The sequence below is a fragment of the Heteronotia binoei genome, chromosome 12 (genome assembly GCF_032191835.1).
Source record: "Heteronotia binoei isolate CCM8104 ecotype False Entrance Well chromosome 12, APGP_CSIRO_Hbin_v1, whole genome shotgun sequence".
In the NCBI taxonomy this organism is placed as follows: domain Eukaryota; kingdom Metazoa; phylum Chordata; class Lepidosauria; order Squamata; family Gekkonidae; genus Heteronotia; species Heteronotia binoei.
Window position 1 is genome coordinate 29,832,634 of NC_083234.1, and position 16,318 is coordinate 29,848,951.

The following is a 16,318-nucleotide window of genomic DNA, read 5'->3' on the forward strand; positions in this document are numbered from 1 at the left end:
ATGTCACCATTGTTTCACACAGGGTTTTTTGTAGAAAAAGCCCTGCAGAAACTCATTTGCTTATTAGGCCACATCTCCTGGCACCAAGCCAGCTGGAACTGCGTTCCTGCTCAAAAAAAGCCCTGCCTGTATGGCACTTCTCTTGGAAGAGAATTAATTTAAAGGTTGGCCAACTGAGTTTTTATTTTGCTGATCTAAGACACTGTTGGACATGTCTAGGACTGTTTGCTATCAGAAGCTGCATAACCAGGTAGCCCATGCAGTAATAAGTAAACTATGCACAATCTATGCAGATGTAAAAGGCAAAGAATAAGAGGGATGTCATGTACAGCATCATTTACTTCCCAAATTGGGGAAGGGAGCATGACACAGCCATATCCTATCCCCCCTCCACCCATCTACTCACTGTAAGGAGGCAGGGCTGTCTCCAGGCACCAGTTCTTGTTGGGAGAGTTTAATGAGAGTTCTTTAGGGCAAGGACACAGGGATGTGTTTGGAATGGAGAGATCCTACTATGAACCCCATGCAAAGCAAAACTGTTTAATAGTTGAGTCAATGTTCCAAGAAACTGGGGGGGGGGGGGAACCAGTTTGGTATATCCATTTATTTAGTTCACCGCACAAAAAATTACAAAACTTAAAAACAAGTCTGAATTTTTAAAGTGTCTCATTTTAAAGCTGCCAGAACCAGAAACACACATTTGTGGATTCAAACAGAGTAGAGAAGCTGTAAAGGGGGGGGGGAATCACATTTGGCAAGAAAGTTACCTGGCTAAAAGCTACCTGGCAAACTCATTTGAAGTTTAGGTAAATACATGAACACAAAGAATGTGGACCAGGTTTTAATTTATTTGAAAACAAAAATGAACTTTAGGCCTCTTGCCTTAGAGAAAACACAAACTCAATTAAAAAAATAAAAAACCCACTTCCACAGACTTCTTTCTGTGAGAGAATTAAGGAAAAGAGCACAAAACATCATAAATCAAGCATAATGACAGAAGTCAGTCTCTAATGGTTTAATTGCACAGAGCCACACTGCAGCTCTCTGAGAACCTCCATTCAGTATTGGAAGAGGAGGACTGCATCTGGTTGCAAGGAAGTCACGTACTGGCCTGGGAATTATCACCATGATGGTTCTTTGCAACTTCTTTGCATGTATGGCTAACACACAAATCCAAATGTTGGTTGGTGTCGCCAGAGACAAATGATTATGCCATCATTCATATTTTAAGGGTTCATATGCCATCATTCATATTTTAAGGGTGAGAATAATTTGGTCAGCTGGGTTCAAAATAAAGGACTCCTTTCCAGATGGAGGAGAAGGAGGGTAAGTCCTCCATTCCAAGCGAGGGAGGAGGTTACATCTCACCCAGTTCTTGCAAGAGTATTTCTCAAAGAAGCAATGCTTCTCCCATGTGGGCAGAAGCTGAAAGGAAGCTAAAGGGAGCTGCCAAAAAGGTCAGCGTTAAAGAACATTGAAGAAACAGTAAGACTCCTAAATTGCAATTATGTGACTTGAAGCAGGTTTTCCTAAATTGATCCTTGATTAAGAACTGGGAAAGCATGCAAAATGAAAGAGGTTTAGGTAGACAGAATTACTTTCTTCTCCACATTCTCCCTCTTCCTTAGGATGAGTGGAAATAAGACGTGAGCCTCGGAAGAGCTGCAGTTTGCAAATGGCCACCATACAAATGCAAAGAACAGACTACTCTGCATTACAGCTTGCTCTATGGAATTACAAGGATCTGTAGGAACATTTGTTCAAACTTCAAGGACTTTTGGAAAATGATAGTGCTACTACAGAATTAAAACATTCAGTGCATTGGTGACTATTAGCATACATTTTTAGACAAATGTTCTTCACACTTAAAAACACACTTAAAAAAAAAGCTATTAAGTGAAAACAAAGATGTTCAGGTTTATGCAAGAGCAATCTGCAGACTCCTAGGATCAAGAATGAGAATCTGTGTGGGACTAAAATAGTGGATTTACACAGCAAAAGGCAAATTATGAACAATTATGCATTGCAAATTATCACTGAGTGCAAATTACCATTTTTAAGTTACTTAAAACAGCGCCAGCGATTTTATTCTTGTGTCTTTGTGATGGGGATATGGCACTAATGACTGACAAAAATTTGTGGAAATTCTTCTCAAAAGAAACATGGCACAGAGCAGAGTGGGGAAGGTCAAAACACTCCAGCTCAGATTCTCTCACACCAGCAAACTTTAAATCATTTTATCTTCGGGATAATAGTAAGCAATGTGCCGTTTTTAAAAAGAAAGAATTAGAAAACCACAAACTGTGCATCGTGACCCCTCTTTTCACGGACTTTCCTCTCTAGAAAGTCTTTCGTTGATTTTCAAATTTTGTCATCTACATGCGGACAATGTCCAACAGACTCCCCTTCCCCCAGCAAAAGGTCTCAATTAGTGCAAAGGATCCCAAAGTGAGCTTCTAATTTCAACACTACACACAGCTGTTGACAGCATTCACTGAGTCAACTACAACTCCACCATGTCGATTCACAAGATCATGCCAGGAGTTTAGGAGGGAGAGCGTGCAGCCTGCTTATTCGACAGGCAAGGCACCTCCTAAGTACAGCCCTTTGTGCCAACATAGCAGAACAGGACCACATCATTTGGACACAGGCGGTACATGACAGTTCTTTACATCACAGTATGGGAGAAAACACTCCAACTTCAAGTAGCCAAGAAGGGTGCACAAACAGGTGAGGACTTGGAAAGAATGACAGAGACATGACCGTTACCAAAGTGCACGTGCAGAATCAAAAAGCACTTCTGTTCCCCCCTCCCCTTGGGCACAGCTGAAGAGCATCACGGCTGTACTGATGGAAGGTAGGATGTTCCCCCATTGTTTCTGTGTGCTTATTTTCGGGGCGATTTCTTATTCAACCCAGCATCAGGTGTGGGGGGTTGGGTTTTGCCTTAGATCTGCACAGAGAAAGAAAAGGGAGATTTAAATCCACTTACTGGGCCACTGTTCCCCACCCACCTGCCCCTCAAGCACTCCAGTAATGCAGCTCAATTATTAAATTACTGGATGTATTTTTGTAATTCCAGCCAGACTGAGAGCATTTTAAATCCAATATGAATACCAGTGAAAACAAAATACAGAAAAGCTTATTGGGAAGGGAGTTTTCAGCATAGTCTGGGGTCCAGACATAACAGAAGAATACCTGGTGCTGGTGCCATTCTTTTCTTCACCCAAAGGGTGATTAACACATGGAATTCACTGCCACAGGAGGTAACGGCGGCTGCAAGCATAGCCAGCTTCAACAGGGGATTGGATAATCATATGGAACAGAGGTCCATCAGTGGCTATTAGCCACAGCATATTGTTGGAACTCTCTGTCTGAGGTAGTGGTGCTCTGTATTCTTGGTGCTTGGGAAGGGCAACAGTGGGAGAGCTTCTAGTGTCCTGGCCCAACTGATGGACCTCCTGATGGCACCTGGGAGGTTTTTTGGCCACTGTGTGACACAGAGTGTTGGACTGGATGGGCCATTGGCCTGATCCAACATGGCTTCTCTCATGTTCTTCTCCTAATGGTTTAAACAGCAGCAGCATTTGCCACAATACTTCTTTCCAACTTGTATAATATAACTGATTCCCCCACAACTGCCTAGCACAGGGGTGAGTCCGTGTTCCTAGCAGAGACTGCAAAGGCTCATCTTGTCAAACCATATTTCTGGCTACTGTGTGCTGACCCAGTACATAAACTGCAATAAAAAGCATCTCCAACAAAGTTTATGCAGCTATTGTCCAAACGCAAAATGGTAGCTATTTATTTTACAAGCTGCTGCCTTTTGAAGAAGGAAAAAAAAATTTTGCCACTGCCTTTTCATGCTGTTTTATTACAAACTTACAAAAAAAGAGAGAAATCCTGTATAATTGTGTTTTATACAAACTAGTTTGGTAATAAAACTTTTTTTTTTTCATTTAAAAAAAAAAAAAAAGCATCTCCAAAAAAGGTGCAAAGCAGACACCCAACTTGGTGCTTATTTTCAGAGAGGCTGCCAAGAAGCCACATGCTGCTGTTGCTTACCTTTTGATCCAGTCGCTGATAGTCGCTGGATTTGGGCCTTCGGGTTAACTTTGATCTCTTTCCTTCCAGAGCAAAGGCAATTATCTTTGGAGGCAGGGAGAAAGGGAACAAAAGGCAAATTAATTGGCAGCAATGAGACTTAATACTCACTCATACAAACACCCTACACTTCCATCAGTCATCCCCAACATGATGCCCAAGGGCAGCATGGTGCTTGTCAATGCGTTTCCCGTTTGCAGCAGCTTCATTTTCCTAAAATAGAGCCAGTTCTGGCTTTATTCTACTCCACTGGTGTAGGACAGACTCTAGAAGAACCCAACAGGCATTCACTTCTGTTTCTGAAGGTACACCCGTTCAGAAATGCCTGCCTCCTTCACTGGAAGATGCTTGACTTGCAGTCTCTCAATATTAAGTAAGCAGTCCCAGCAACCAGTCAATATTTAGTGACTGGTGGCAGCTGCTTTGTGGTGGTGCCCATTCCCTGTCCTCAAGATTCCAGAAGCATCCACAGGTTCAACAAGATTGAGAACTCTATGCTTTTAAGTATGCTACACTGCATTTACCTCAAGAAACTGTGTCCACAGTGCAGCCAGAGAAGCTAGAGCTGTTCAGAAGATGGAGGGTGCTCATGGCCCTGCCCTACAGGTGCCTGATGGCCAATGGCAGGAGTAGGGTAGATTCTCCACACTACAGTGGCAATCCACCTGATAGTCTGCACAAGGCGAGATATCTGATTGAGGACACTGCTTTGACAGGCACCCAAAACCGTGTGATGACTCTGTAACCTGTCCTACTAAATAAACAGAGGAAAAGAAAGAAAAGGTCCCCTATGCAAGCACCAGCCATTTCCGACTCTGGGGTGACGTTGCTTTCACAATGTTTTCACAGCAGACTTTTTACGGGGTGGTTTGCCAGTGCCTTCCCCAGTCTTTTACACTTTCCCCCCAGCAAGCTGGGTACTAATTTTATCGACCTCGGAAGGATGGAAGGCTGAGTCAGCCTTGGGCCAGCTACCTGAACCAGCTTTCGCTGGGATAGAACTCAGGTCGTGAGCAGAGAGTTCAGATCACAGTACTGCAGTATTGCTGCTTTACCACTCTGCACCATGGGGCCGTTAAATAAACAGAAGCATACATCAATTTCATTCAATCTATTCACTTTTCCCCAAAAAGCTCAAAATTTGTTTACTACTCTGAACAATTAAGAAGGATACCTTTATACATCTGTCTTCTGTTCTGACATATCTATTGCTACACTGTTCCTCCCACCCCACCAACCCCAATTAAATCCAAACAATGATGACCTGATGACCGCATAAACTTGTTATTGCTGCTTGGCCTTTGCATATGTCAAAACATCATTAAGTTGTATGTTAGAGGCATCTGCCTATATACACACACGAACTGTTAATTTCCATTTCAATGTATCTGAGGAAGTGTGTGCACACATGAAAACTCACACCCTGAATAAAACTTTGTGGGACTTAAAGGTGCTCTTTGTTATACTGCTTCAGACCAACACAGCTGCCCACCTGGATTTAATTTCCCTGCTATTCTGCTTCTTGCAAAATACAACTGGTGGTTTACAAACCTTTAACAGTATGAAGAATCGTACAGGTTTTATATATGCACAGATCCACTTTCAACATTATGTTCAGAAGTGGGTGATGAATCTGGTGATACTTATTGCTACTTTTTGTTTTCAGCCCATGCATTACTCTGGTCCCAGATTTAACAAATAAACCTGTTACTATAGCTAGTATAGCAAATATAAACACAAATTGGAAATGACTACCAATTATTTACACAAGCAGCAGCTGCCTGATTACAGGAGAACCTTCAAGCACACCAGAAAGCCCAGTTTAAGCAAAGTGTCTATAGTGCTAAGAATGGCCTTCTGCAACTTCCATTTTTCCTAAAGATTCATACAGAAAAGGAAGTTTGGAGTTTACTGGAAATATATCCAGCTTTTCTATTAAAGCCCAAAAGTAATCATGGCAATCACTAGAGCTGTTTTTCTATGCTAGAAGAACAGGTAAATTCTACTTGGGGGAGGAGAGATATAATTTTCTAGAGCTGGCTCACCACAGTAAGCTGACTGGTCAAATATATATCATGAAGTCAAGGATGCTGTCATACAGATGGCAGCTTACTGTTTGTATTTCATTAAGGTACTCCCTGTTCACAACAACTGTAATATTTCTCTTTTATTTTGCTTTACTTTCTTTCTAACTACTGTTGTTACAGAATAAAAGCACAAGAGAACAACTGTTAAGTGAATCATTTACATTTATAAACACATTTCCTGAAACAGTTACAAAGTAAGTAGTCTTTTTGCCTGAATAACAGAAACATCTAACCAGAGATGATTATGTTACAAAGTTAAGAGTCTAATAGCAAACTGAATGCACACTTTGTCAAACACGAAAGCTCACAGTCTAAATAAAACTTTGTCTTAAAGGTGCTACTGGACTCTAACTTTGTAACATTGCTTCAGTCCAACACAGCTACCCACCTGGATCTATCTTCATGGAGATAATTATAGTATCTTCTATGGTCCAAATGAAAATGCTTAAAAATACTTTAGTATTTGACTAGTCAATCAAAGACTATGTCACATATTGGTCAACACAGATTCTCAGCTTGGTCACTGGCAGACACCACTTTGTTTGTGCCACACCCACTCATTCTCTATTCATTATTCCAGCACAAAGTCATGCACAAATATTTGGAAGCTTCCTAAAGCTGTTCCAATATGCTAAGCAGTATTCATTCTACTGAATTCATTTCAAAACAAAGTCTTGGTTCACATCAGAAAAAATTCCTTGCATGTGAACTGCCACTAGAGTACAGCAACCATTTCAACCTTGTTGGTAGGCATTCTTTTACATTCCCTATGCATCCTTTATATAGCAGGAACAAGGGTACTGGTTAACTATACTTTTCTCTCAATCAAACCTCAGCTGATTTCATGCATCACCATAACAACTTCTGAAACTACCAGGTGCGCTTCAACAAACACACTTAAAGCAATTAACACAGCTTCTGCCATTGCACAGAGAACTTAGATTAGCCCAACAGACATACAAGTACACTTCACCAACTGATCTTAGTTAGAACGTTTTTTTTATAATGTAAGCCATCCTGAGATCTCCTTGAAGGCACATGTAGGGTATAAATTCTGAAATAACTAAGATTCAACCTCTCCCATCTCACAGATATGACAAGACCTTATACTTTTGAAGTACTAATGCTTCTGAATCTACCCCACCAATGCTTACGTAAGTGTTGTATGTAAATGTTTTAATGATGATACACTTCAGAGTCATTGAGAAAATGACAGAATTAACGAGCCAGCTTCCTCAAGAGTTTCCTATCACAGCTTGAAATCCCACCATTTGGTGGGGAGGGAGATGCCTTTGAACAAGCTCCCATAAAAATCAACGTACAGACTATCAGTTTGCTATGACTGACTGAGGAAACCGTCCTGCCTGTGCACTTAGAGGAAGTAGTATAAAAACATAAGAGCCTGTGCTGGATCAGACCAGTGGTCCACCTAGTGCAGCATCCTGTCTCTTACAGTGTCCAGCCAGTTCCTCTGGAGGGCCAACAATAGGGCATAGAGGACAAGGCCTTCCCCAGATGCCTGGCTCTGGGATTCAGAAGCTTAGTGCCTCTGAATGTGAAGGCTCCCCTGAGTCACCATGACTAGTTTCCACTGACAGACCTATCCTTCATGAATCTATCTAATCCCCTTTTAATTTTTTTTTATTTCTGTGACCATCACTGCAGCCTCTGACAGCAAACTCCACAATTTAATCTCTCTCTGCGTAAAGAAGTATTTTGGACCTGATCCTATAATCAGTCAGGAATTCCAGACCAGATCCTATGATCAATCAGGAGCCTAGAATGTTGACTAGCTAAAACACAGAACAAAATACATTTCAAAGTACACAGTAACTACAAATTAAAAACAACATTCATATAATGTGGATAAAAACAAAGAGAGTAGGCATCATAACACATCCATTAAGACATTATGTACAGCGACAAATACGACAAAGCAGTAGGAAAGTTGCACCTTTAAGACCAACTAAGTTTTTGTCTGATTAAGTCTGCTTAAGAGCATACAAAAGCTTACATTCTGAATAAAACTTAGTTGGTCTTAAAGGTGAAACTTGCCTACTGCTTTGTCCTATTGCTTTAGACCAACACGGCTGCCTACTGGGATCTAGCAACAAATACGAGTTACACATATAATAACCACTGGACCAAAATATTGGTTAAATATATAATAACCTCTAGACCAAATGTGTTTTTGCCCTGAGGGCCTTCTTCAGTGGTCTAAATAATAAAAACACACGCTAAAACGATAAAATATCTGTTATAGGTTCCTGACTTGACTTTCAGATTGGGGGTTTTCCCTTTTGCTGATTGTGTGATTTTTCAGGACCAAGACAGAGAAAACGGAACATGCATACTTAAAAAACACTCACCTTTCGTTTGTTGTGGTAGGCAATGTATAAGGCAGCAACAACAATAGCCGTAGTCACTAAGTAGGCAAAAAAGTGGCTATTCTCAGATTCTTTGGTGGATGGGCCAGGTGGAAGGGAGTTCTTTTTCTCATCCTTGGAGGACTCATCCTTCTTCTCCTCATTCTCTTCATGTTCCACCATGTTCTCTTCATGTTCCACTTGATCACCACCATCTCCATTACTTATGTCTTCATCATCTGGTTCCAATGCAGAATCTGACTTTGAAGGCTGAGGATTTAATTCAGTGTTGTCTAGTGGCCCAAGATTATGAGCAATGTTGTCACCCTCACCTGTAGATTCATCATTTGGGGAAATATCTTGTGAGTTATCATTTTGTTTGGATTCACCATTGTCTGGCTGCTTGTCAGCACTAACAGCAGAGGTATGATGATCCTTGCTCTCAGATCCATCATTTGAGGGCATAACTTGTGAGTTGCCTTTTTGTTTGGATTCACCATTGTCTGGCTGCTTGTCAGCACTAACAGCAGAGGCATGATGATCCTTGCTCTCAGATCCATCATTTGAGTGTATAACTTGTGAGTTGCCATTTTCTTTGGATTCACGATTGTCTGGCCGCTTATCAAGACTAACAGCAGAGGCATGATGATCCTTGCTCCCATCATTTTGGGGCATAACTTGTGAAGTGTCTTTTTGTTTGGATTCACCATTGTCTGGCTGCTTGTCAGCACTAACAGCAGAGGTGTGATGATCCTTGCTCTCAGATCCATCATTTGAGGGCATAACTTGTGAGTTGCCTTTTTGTTTGGATTCTTCATTGTCTGGCTGCTTGTCAGCACTAACAGCAGAGGCATGATGATCCTTGCTCTCAGATTCATCATTTGAGGGCATAACTTGTGAGTTGCCTTTTTGTTTGGATTCACCATTGTCTGGCTGCTTGTCAGCACTAACAGCAGAGGCATGATGATCCTTGTTCCCATCATTTGAGGGCATAACTTGTGAGTTGCCTTTTTGTTTGGATTCACCATTGTCTGGCTGCTTGTCAGCACTAACAGCAGAGGCATGATGATCCTTGCTCTCAGATTCATTATTTGGGGGCATAACTTGCGAGTTACCATTTTCTTTGGATTCACGATTGTCTGACTGCTTGTCAGCACTAACAGCAGAGGCATGATGATCCTTGCTTTCAGATCTGTCATTTGAGGGCATAACTTGTGAGTTACCATTTTCTTTGGATTCACCATTGTCTGGCTGCTTATCAAGAGTAACAGCAGAGGCATGATGATCCTTGTTCCCATCATTTGAGGGCATAACTTGTGAGGTACCTTTTTGTTTGAATTCACCATTGTCTGGCCGCTTGTCAGGACTAACAGCAGGGGCATGATGATCCTGGATCTCAGATCCATCATTTGAGGGCATAACTTGTGAGTTGTCTTTTTGTTTGGATTTACCATTGCCTGCCAGCTCATCAGGATTATGATCAGGGTCACCATCTGTGGCTACAGAGACATGGTTTTGCATCACATCTTTTGAGTTGCCATTCTGGCTTGATTTAATATTGTCTTGCTTATCTGCAGGGAGATTTGAAGAACCTTGAATGATGTCTACCATCCCTGAAATGCAAAAGTTTGCATTTAAATTATATAGCACATCACACTACAACAAGTGATGCCAAAGGCATCCACACACTACAAACAAAATGAAATCCATACTTTATTTAATTATAACATTTATATACCAAACTTCCTCCTAAGCATTTTATGACCCTAAGTGGAAAACAATGTATCATGTTTTTATGAACAAATATTAAAACAGATAATACAATAAAATCAATCTAAGAATACCTTAATTCCCCCTGTTACTCAGGCTACCCCAATAGCTCTTCAGAATAACTGTTTAGCAGCTTTGCTGGGAAGCAAGAAAAACAGAGCCTCTTTCCTGGGAGACCATTCCAGAAGCATAGAAAAGGCACTTCAGAAGTTATGTTGGTAAATGTGCCTTAGATGTGTGTGGGGGTGGGACTGACATTAGAATTTACTGAAAAGAACAATCCTGCTGAAGAGGGATTATAGAGGGAAAGATGGTCATGAAGGGCTTTAAAGAAGAGCTCCAACACCTCAGACCTGGGAATAAATCCGCAGCCATCAATTGTATGAAGAACAGTCCCATTTAAAGTAGCAGCCCTATTTTAAGTTCTGCAGTAGTTCTATTGTGCACTTGTGCAAATCCATGCCATCTTGTGCTTAGGTCTCATCTTTCTGAGTTTACAAAGGTACACTTAGTTCAACATGTAAAAGTTTGGGGATTCTTAAACAAAAGCTTGTTCGATGCAGGAACAGAAATGCAGTTCTGAAAGTGACTCGTTTTACTGCATTCTTGCACAGAACATCTTGAGAAGTTCTCCTTCTAGTTCCAGGTAGCAGAGGCACAGTACAAAGCCCATAAAGAAGCTCCAAAGGCATCTGTCCAAAAAGTCACTTGTGTATAAACCTATGCAATATGTCACCCTCATTATATCATGACAACTCAATTAGTACCCCCTCCTCTTGGCTAAAATGTTCACTTAGGATCCAGAAAATCTAGGTTAAAATCCCCATTCTTCCTTGAAGCTCAGTGGGTAACTTTTGGCCAATCCAGGAGGAATCAGAGCACCAGATACTCAAATTTACCCTCCACCCAAGTTTAATCTGAGTCAAAACTCACCTATAGTTAGACCTAGGACATTTTTTCAGTGACCGGTCTCAACCCTAGAACATATATAATAATCACCTAAGAGGATGCATAAGAGGCAGAATCTACTAAGAGACCTGCATGCCGCCCACCCCCCAGGGAAGGACCAATCAGAGTTCATGCCACCAACCCTAAGAGACACCAACCACAACTTGTGAAAATTCTGTCATGACATGGTCGGTTAAGAACATAAGAGAAGCCATGCTGGATCAGGCCAATGGCCCATCCAGTCCAACACTCTGTGTCACACAGTGGCAAAAAAAATCCAAGTGCCATCAGGAGGTCCACCAGTGGGGCCAGGACACTAGAAGCCCCCCCCCCAAGCACCACGAATACAGAGCATCACTGCCCAGCCAGAGAGTTCCAAGGATGAGCTGTGGCTAACAGCCACTGATGGACCTCTACTCCATATGCTTATCCAATCCCCTATTGAAGCTGTCTATGCTTGTAGCAGCAGCCACCTCCTGTGGTAGTTCCACGAGCCACTTCAAAACCCGTGCACAGTGCGGGGGAGGGCAAGAAAGAATCGAAAAGCCCAAGCCGTCAGTTTTACCGACAGCCTGGGAGAAAGTCTGACCTTCGTGACATTAATCATTTCGTCTGATCGCATTTTACACTGGAAATTGCCCCAGAGTATCTTGCCAAACAGGTGGTGCCTAAATAGAGCAGAAAAATACCAGGAAGCCGGCTGTGCAAATGAGGAGCGACTTCACTTTCCCCAGTCACCTCAAGCGCAACTTTAAGGAGTTGGGGAGGAAGGGCGACAGTAACTCCATATCTGGATACAGGGCTTCCAGGCAGACTTCAGCTGCATCGTTCCAGGCTACGTACTGACCTGTCGCGCTGCCTCTGGCAGTCTCTGGGCCTCCCCCGTCAGCCTCAAGCGGCGCCGCAGTACTAAACGCGGCCACTCCGAAGAGAAGCACAAAACTCAACCAGCCCACCGCCATGCCGGCTGAAGGATCTCTTCTGCTTCCGGCACACAACGAAAGAAAACCATCCAAAGCTTCGTCCGGGCCTCCCACTTCCGGCGTCTGTCAAACCCACGATACTCGACCTCCCCCCCCCCCCGCCTCATATCGCTCATTGTTCTCGCGAGAACAGATGAAAACGCTACCGCTAGGGACGTCGAAGAAAGGAAAACGTCATAAGCGAAAGTCTTTCTGGAAGCGGGGGGGGGGGGGGGTACGAAGGATCATAGAGATGGGGGTGACGTGACACGAAAGACTCCACTTCCGCTAAAAAAAATTTAAAGCCGTCATCGCAAAGGGATTCGTTGACCAGAGCCGAATTGTGCCACTCTAGGCAAGAGCACCTCTGTGATCCTAGTAGAGAGCGTCTCTGTACTGGAAGTTAAGAATGGGGAAATTGGTGGCGGGGGGTGGTTTGTCCTCGAGTCGTTTTCTGTCTCAATAAATAAGGTAGTGGAACAGCCATCCCCTTGTTTCAAGACTGCTTATCTTTTGTGGATTTTATTGGACAATGTTTTATTTTTTGTGTCATTTACTAATTGTTTCTCCAAGCATTGTTTAAAATCAGTTACAATAAAACAATAAAATAACTGGGACAAATAAAACAACGTTTAAAAAGTAAGAAACTAGTTAAAACAGATTAAAAGTATAATATAACATTTATTTTATTGTGTTTTGTTTAATTATTGTTTAATTATTTAATGTGTAATTATTTAATATGTATACTGCTCCAATTGTTTTTAATTGTAATCTGCCCCAAGTATCAGTGAAAAAGCCAGGCTATAAATTAACAATAAAATGTAAAACTAATTTTTTTGAAAACCCTGTGAAATAGAAAACTACCACAATAAATAATAGCTTAAAATTATAAATGAAATAGTGGGATAGGATAAAACAATTCTTGTCTTAAAGAGGAATTTCCCCCCAGAAAGTGGAAAAATGTTTCCACATGATACCTAAAGACAAACCAGTGTTCCTAGTGGAGGCCATCAGTACTAAAAAATACCCTGCCTTGTAGGATTTGATTTAAAACATAGATTCCATGCACTCAATAGAAGTCTCTTTAAGCAGTTTACAATGCCTGTTAACACAGAAAAGGAAAGATCCAGTGGCAAAACATAAATTCACAAAGCAACCATAAAACCATTAAGGAGCAAATAAAAATAATAAAAGAAGCATATGCCCCAGTTCTTAAGAGGATGAAAACAGCAAAATAGTTTATCATATCTTAAAGATCAAAAGACAGCGTGTAAACATCTTAAAGAAATATTAATTTTTCTCTGTCTTCCCCATTTTCTCTCTATTTCATTTTTCCCACCCTCTGATCTAAAAGACACTTATGTTTAGATCAGAGGGTGTGAAAAATGAAATACAGGGAGAAAATAGGGAAGACAGAGGAAAAAAATTAATATTTCTTGAAGATGTTTATATGCTGTCTTTTGATCTTTAAGGTATGATAAAAGAACTTATTTTGCTGTTTTCATCCTATTTTAAGAACTGGGGCATATGCTGCTTTTATTATTTTTATTTGCTCTTTAATGATTGTATGGTTGTGCCCTTAAGTTTTAAACATAAGAGTGCAGCAGAATCTTATTGGAATATGCATATCTTTTACTTTTTCCTGCTCAGCACAGTCTGATTTAGTTTATTGTTAAAGACTGTTTGGAAACTTTGGCTGCCTGCCTGACCCTCTATGAGATCATGTAAATACTTTTCCCTCCCAGCATGTCATTAGTAGGCTATAGATAATTAGTAAGTTAAATAATAGTAATGCAGCACCATCTTGTGGTATGCATCACATTTCCTGAGTTTTGCTGAGAAACAGAAGTGATCTTTCATTTCATGATAAACTGATTGTTTTAAAATGGGGAGTTTTTTGACCTTCCTTTCAGAGACTTCCACTCCCCCCCCCCCTTGTTAGGGGTATTGGGTGTGAAGAATAAAATCAAGCTATTGGGGCTGCTGATTGAATTACAAATCCTGCCCAGAAGAGCAGAGGGTTAGTTCAGATTACATGGCTTTTAAAACTGGAACAGTGAAATGCAAGCTTGATTGAGTTGCGCATTCCTCCATCTTTGGTTACATTTAAGTCTCACAATTCTCTTGCAAGGCAAAGAACAGATGAAGCAAAAGAGTGGAGAGTTATTAAGTACTCGCATCGTCTTATTGTGATGAAACCGAATAGTCTTCCTTGGCTTTGTTGGGTAGAACAGTTTAATGGGCTCCATTATTTTAATTGTACTTGGGTAATGTGCTCTTTGCTCCTTTTTTACATCACTGGTCTTTTTCAATTTAAATAGCACAGCCTATGTATATAAGTTGAGTTGCCCAGAATGTAGCAGCTGAAAATTTTGCTAAAATAGCAACCTGCAGCAATTATCTGTTTTACAGCATTTACACACCACCTTTTAACTCAAGACTGCTAACAAAATTAGTTTCAATTAACCAAAACATTAAGATAGCAACATAAAACAGCATCAAGGGAGTATTTGGGAGTTCTTGATATTCTTTTGTCTCTGGATAAAACCATTTTGACTTGCCGCCAGAAGGAAATCTCTTTTATAGGATAAGAATCTCAAGGCTGATTTTCCCATCAAAACTTGGATAGTTGGAGAATCCAGAGGAGGGCTTCCAGTAATGATTCTAAGAAGCAGGCAGATTCTTATGTGGCAGGGCAATTCTCAGGCATCCTTGTCCCATCCAGATGGCTGTGCACCTTGTAGATCAATAGCAGCACTCAAATCATACCTCATCGAAAAGGCTATGACTGCAGATCATGTGACCTGCATGGACAGAAGTCATGTGGGGATGGTGACTGTAGTAAGAAAGGGAATTTGGTGAGACTGATTGGAGAAAAAATCTGGCTGGATCCAACCTTCCTTGGAGGAAGGGTGGTGTAAAATGGAATACATATATTTGAACCACTAGATTTAACCTATAATTTAGCCCATAAAATCAGTCTAAAGATTTGTGCAAAATTACATAACCTTCTGGCTGACCATTTGCTATAGGATCCCATCCTCTACTTTTGCTCTTCAGTACTGAATGATGCATTTATGAGCAAATGGAATACAGTTATAATAAGGACTTTTTTGTATAAAAAGCCTAGTAAGAACTCATTTGCATATTAGGCCACACCCCTGCCATCACCTTTGTTCCACACAGGGCTTTTTTGTCGAAAGAGCACAGCAGGAACTTATTTGCATATTAGGCCATACCCCTTGTGGCCAAGCCAGCCAGAACTGCATTTCTGCTCAAACAAAGCCCTGGTTATAATTTAAAAAATTAACAGTGCTGGATTTGTTTACAATCTGGAGAAGACCCAGGCACTAGTCAGTTCAGTTACCTTTATTGGCAATAAAGGAGAGATAAAAGAGGGGGCAGGAATAGATGTACACACATGCATACAAATAGATAAAACATGCCAACATGAGTAAAGACAAAAGAGCATTCTAAAAGGGTCTAAAAGCGGTACAAAAAAAAAGTCAGTCTGTCTAATACAAATTTAAGTTACAATACATTCCTGCGTATAAGAGCAGCCTGCAAAAACTTTGCCACAGCATCAGTTGTGTTCCCATCGTTGTTGTTTAATAGATACAGCAGTTTATATGAATCTGGAAGCTGTATGATGCTATCAAAAATTAATGATAAAATGCTGCACTGAATATTAACATAATAACAGCATTCTAATAACACATGAAAACAGGCACTAGTCAAGGAAAGGATTTGAGGTATAGATGCATACTGTGGCATGTAGACCTATTTCACCATTAACCTTGGAACTCAATTTTACAGTACTCAAGAAATATGCAAACTACTTCGAAACCTAAAGTGTACTTTACATATAACATTTTGCCACCAACAGTACTTGATGGTCTTTACAAGCACATCCCTTCAAATAGTTGAATTTGTACCCGTGGTGCAGAAGTGATAGAGACGGTGTATGGTGTTGCTTTGCAATTATTCTAAAGGAGTTCAAGATGATGTAACTGCTCCACTCTTTATTTATTATATTCAATTCATAAGCTGCTCTTTCATGCAAGCAGCCGCCCTGAGCCTG

At 40.9% G+C, this 16,318-nt stretch overlaps 1 protein-coding gene across 1 annotated transcript; it reads right to left on the reverse strand.

The window, feature by feature from the left end:
* Window positions 1–589: 589 nt before the first annotated feature.
* TGOLN2 (trans-golgi network protein 2) lies at window positions 590–12,336 on the reverse strand. Its single transcript, XM_060250471.1, has 4 exons — window positions 12,123–12,336; window positions 8,561–10,170; window positions 4,066–4,149; window positions 590–2,953 (listed from the first exon to the last, which is right to left on the reverse strand). The coding sequence occupies exons 1-4, from the start codon at window positions 12,235–12,237 to the stop codon at window positions 2,948–2,950; spliced, it is 1,815 nt and encodes a 604-aa protein (XP_060106454.1). The 5' UTR covers window positions 12,238–12,336; the 3' UTR covers window positions 590–2,947.
* Window positions 12,337–16,318: the final 3,982 nt, after the last annotated feature.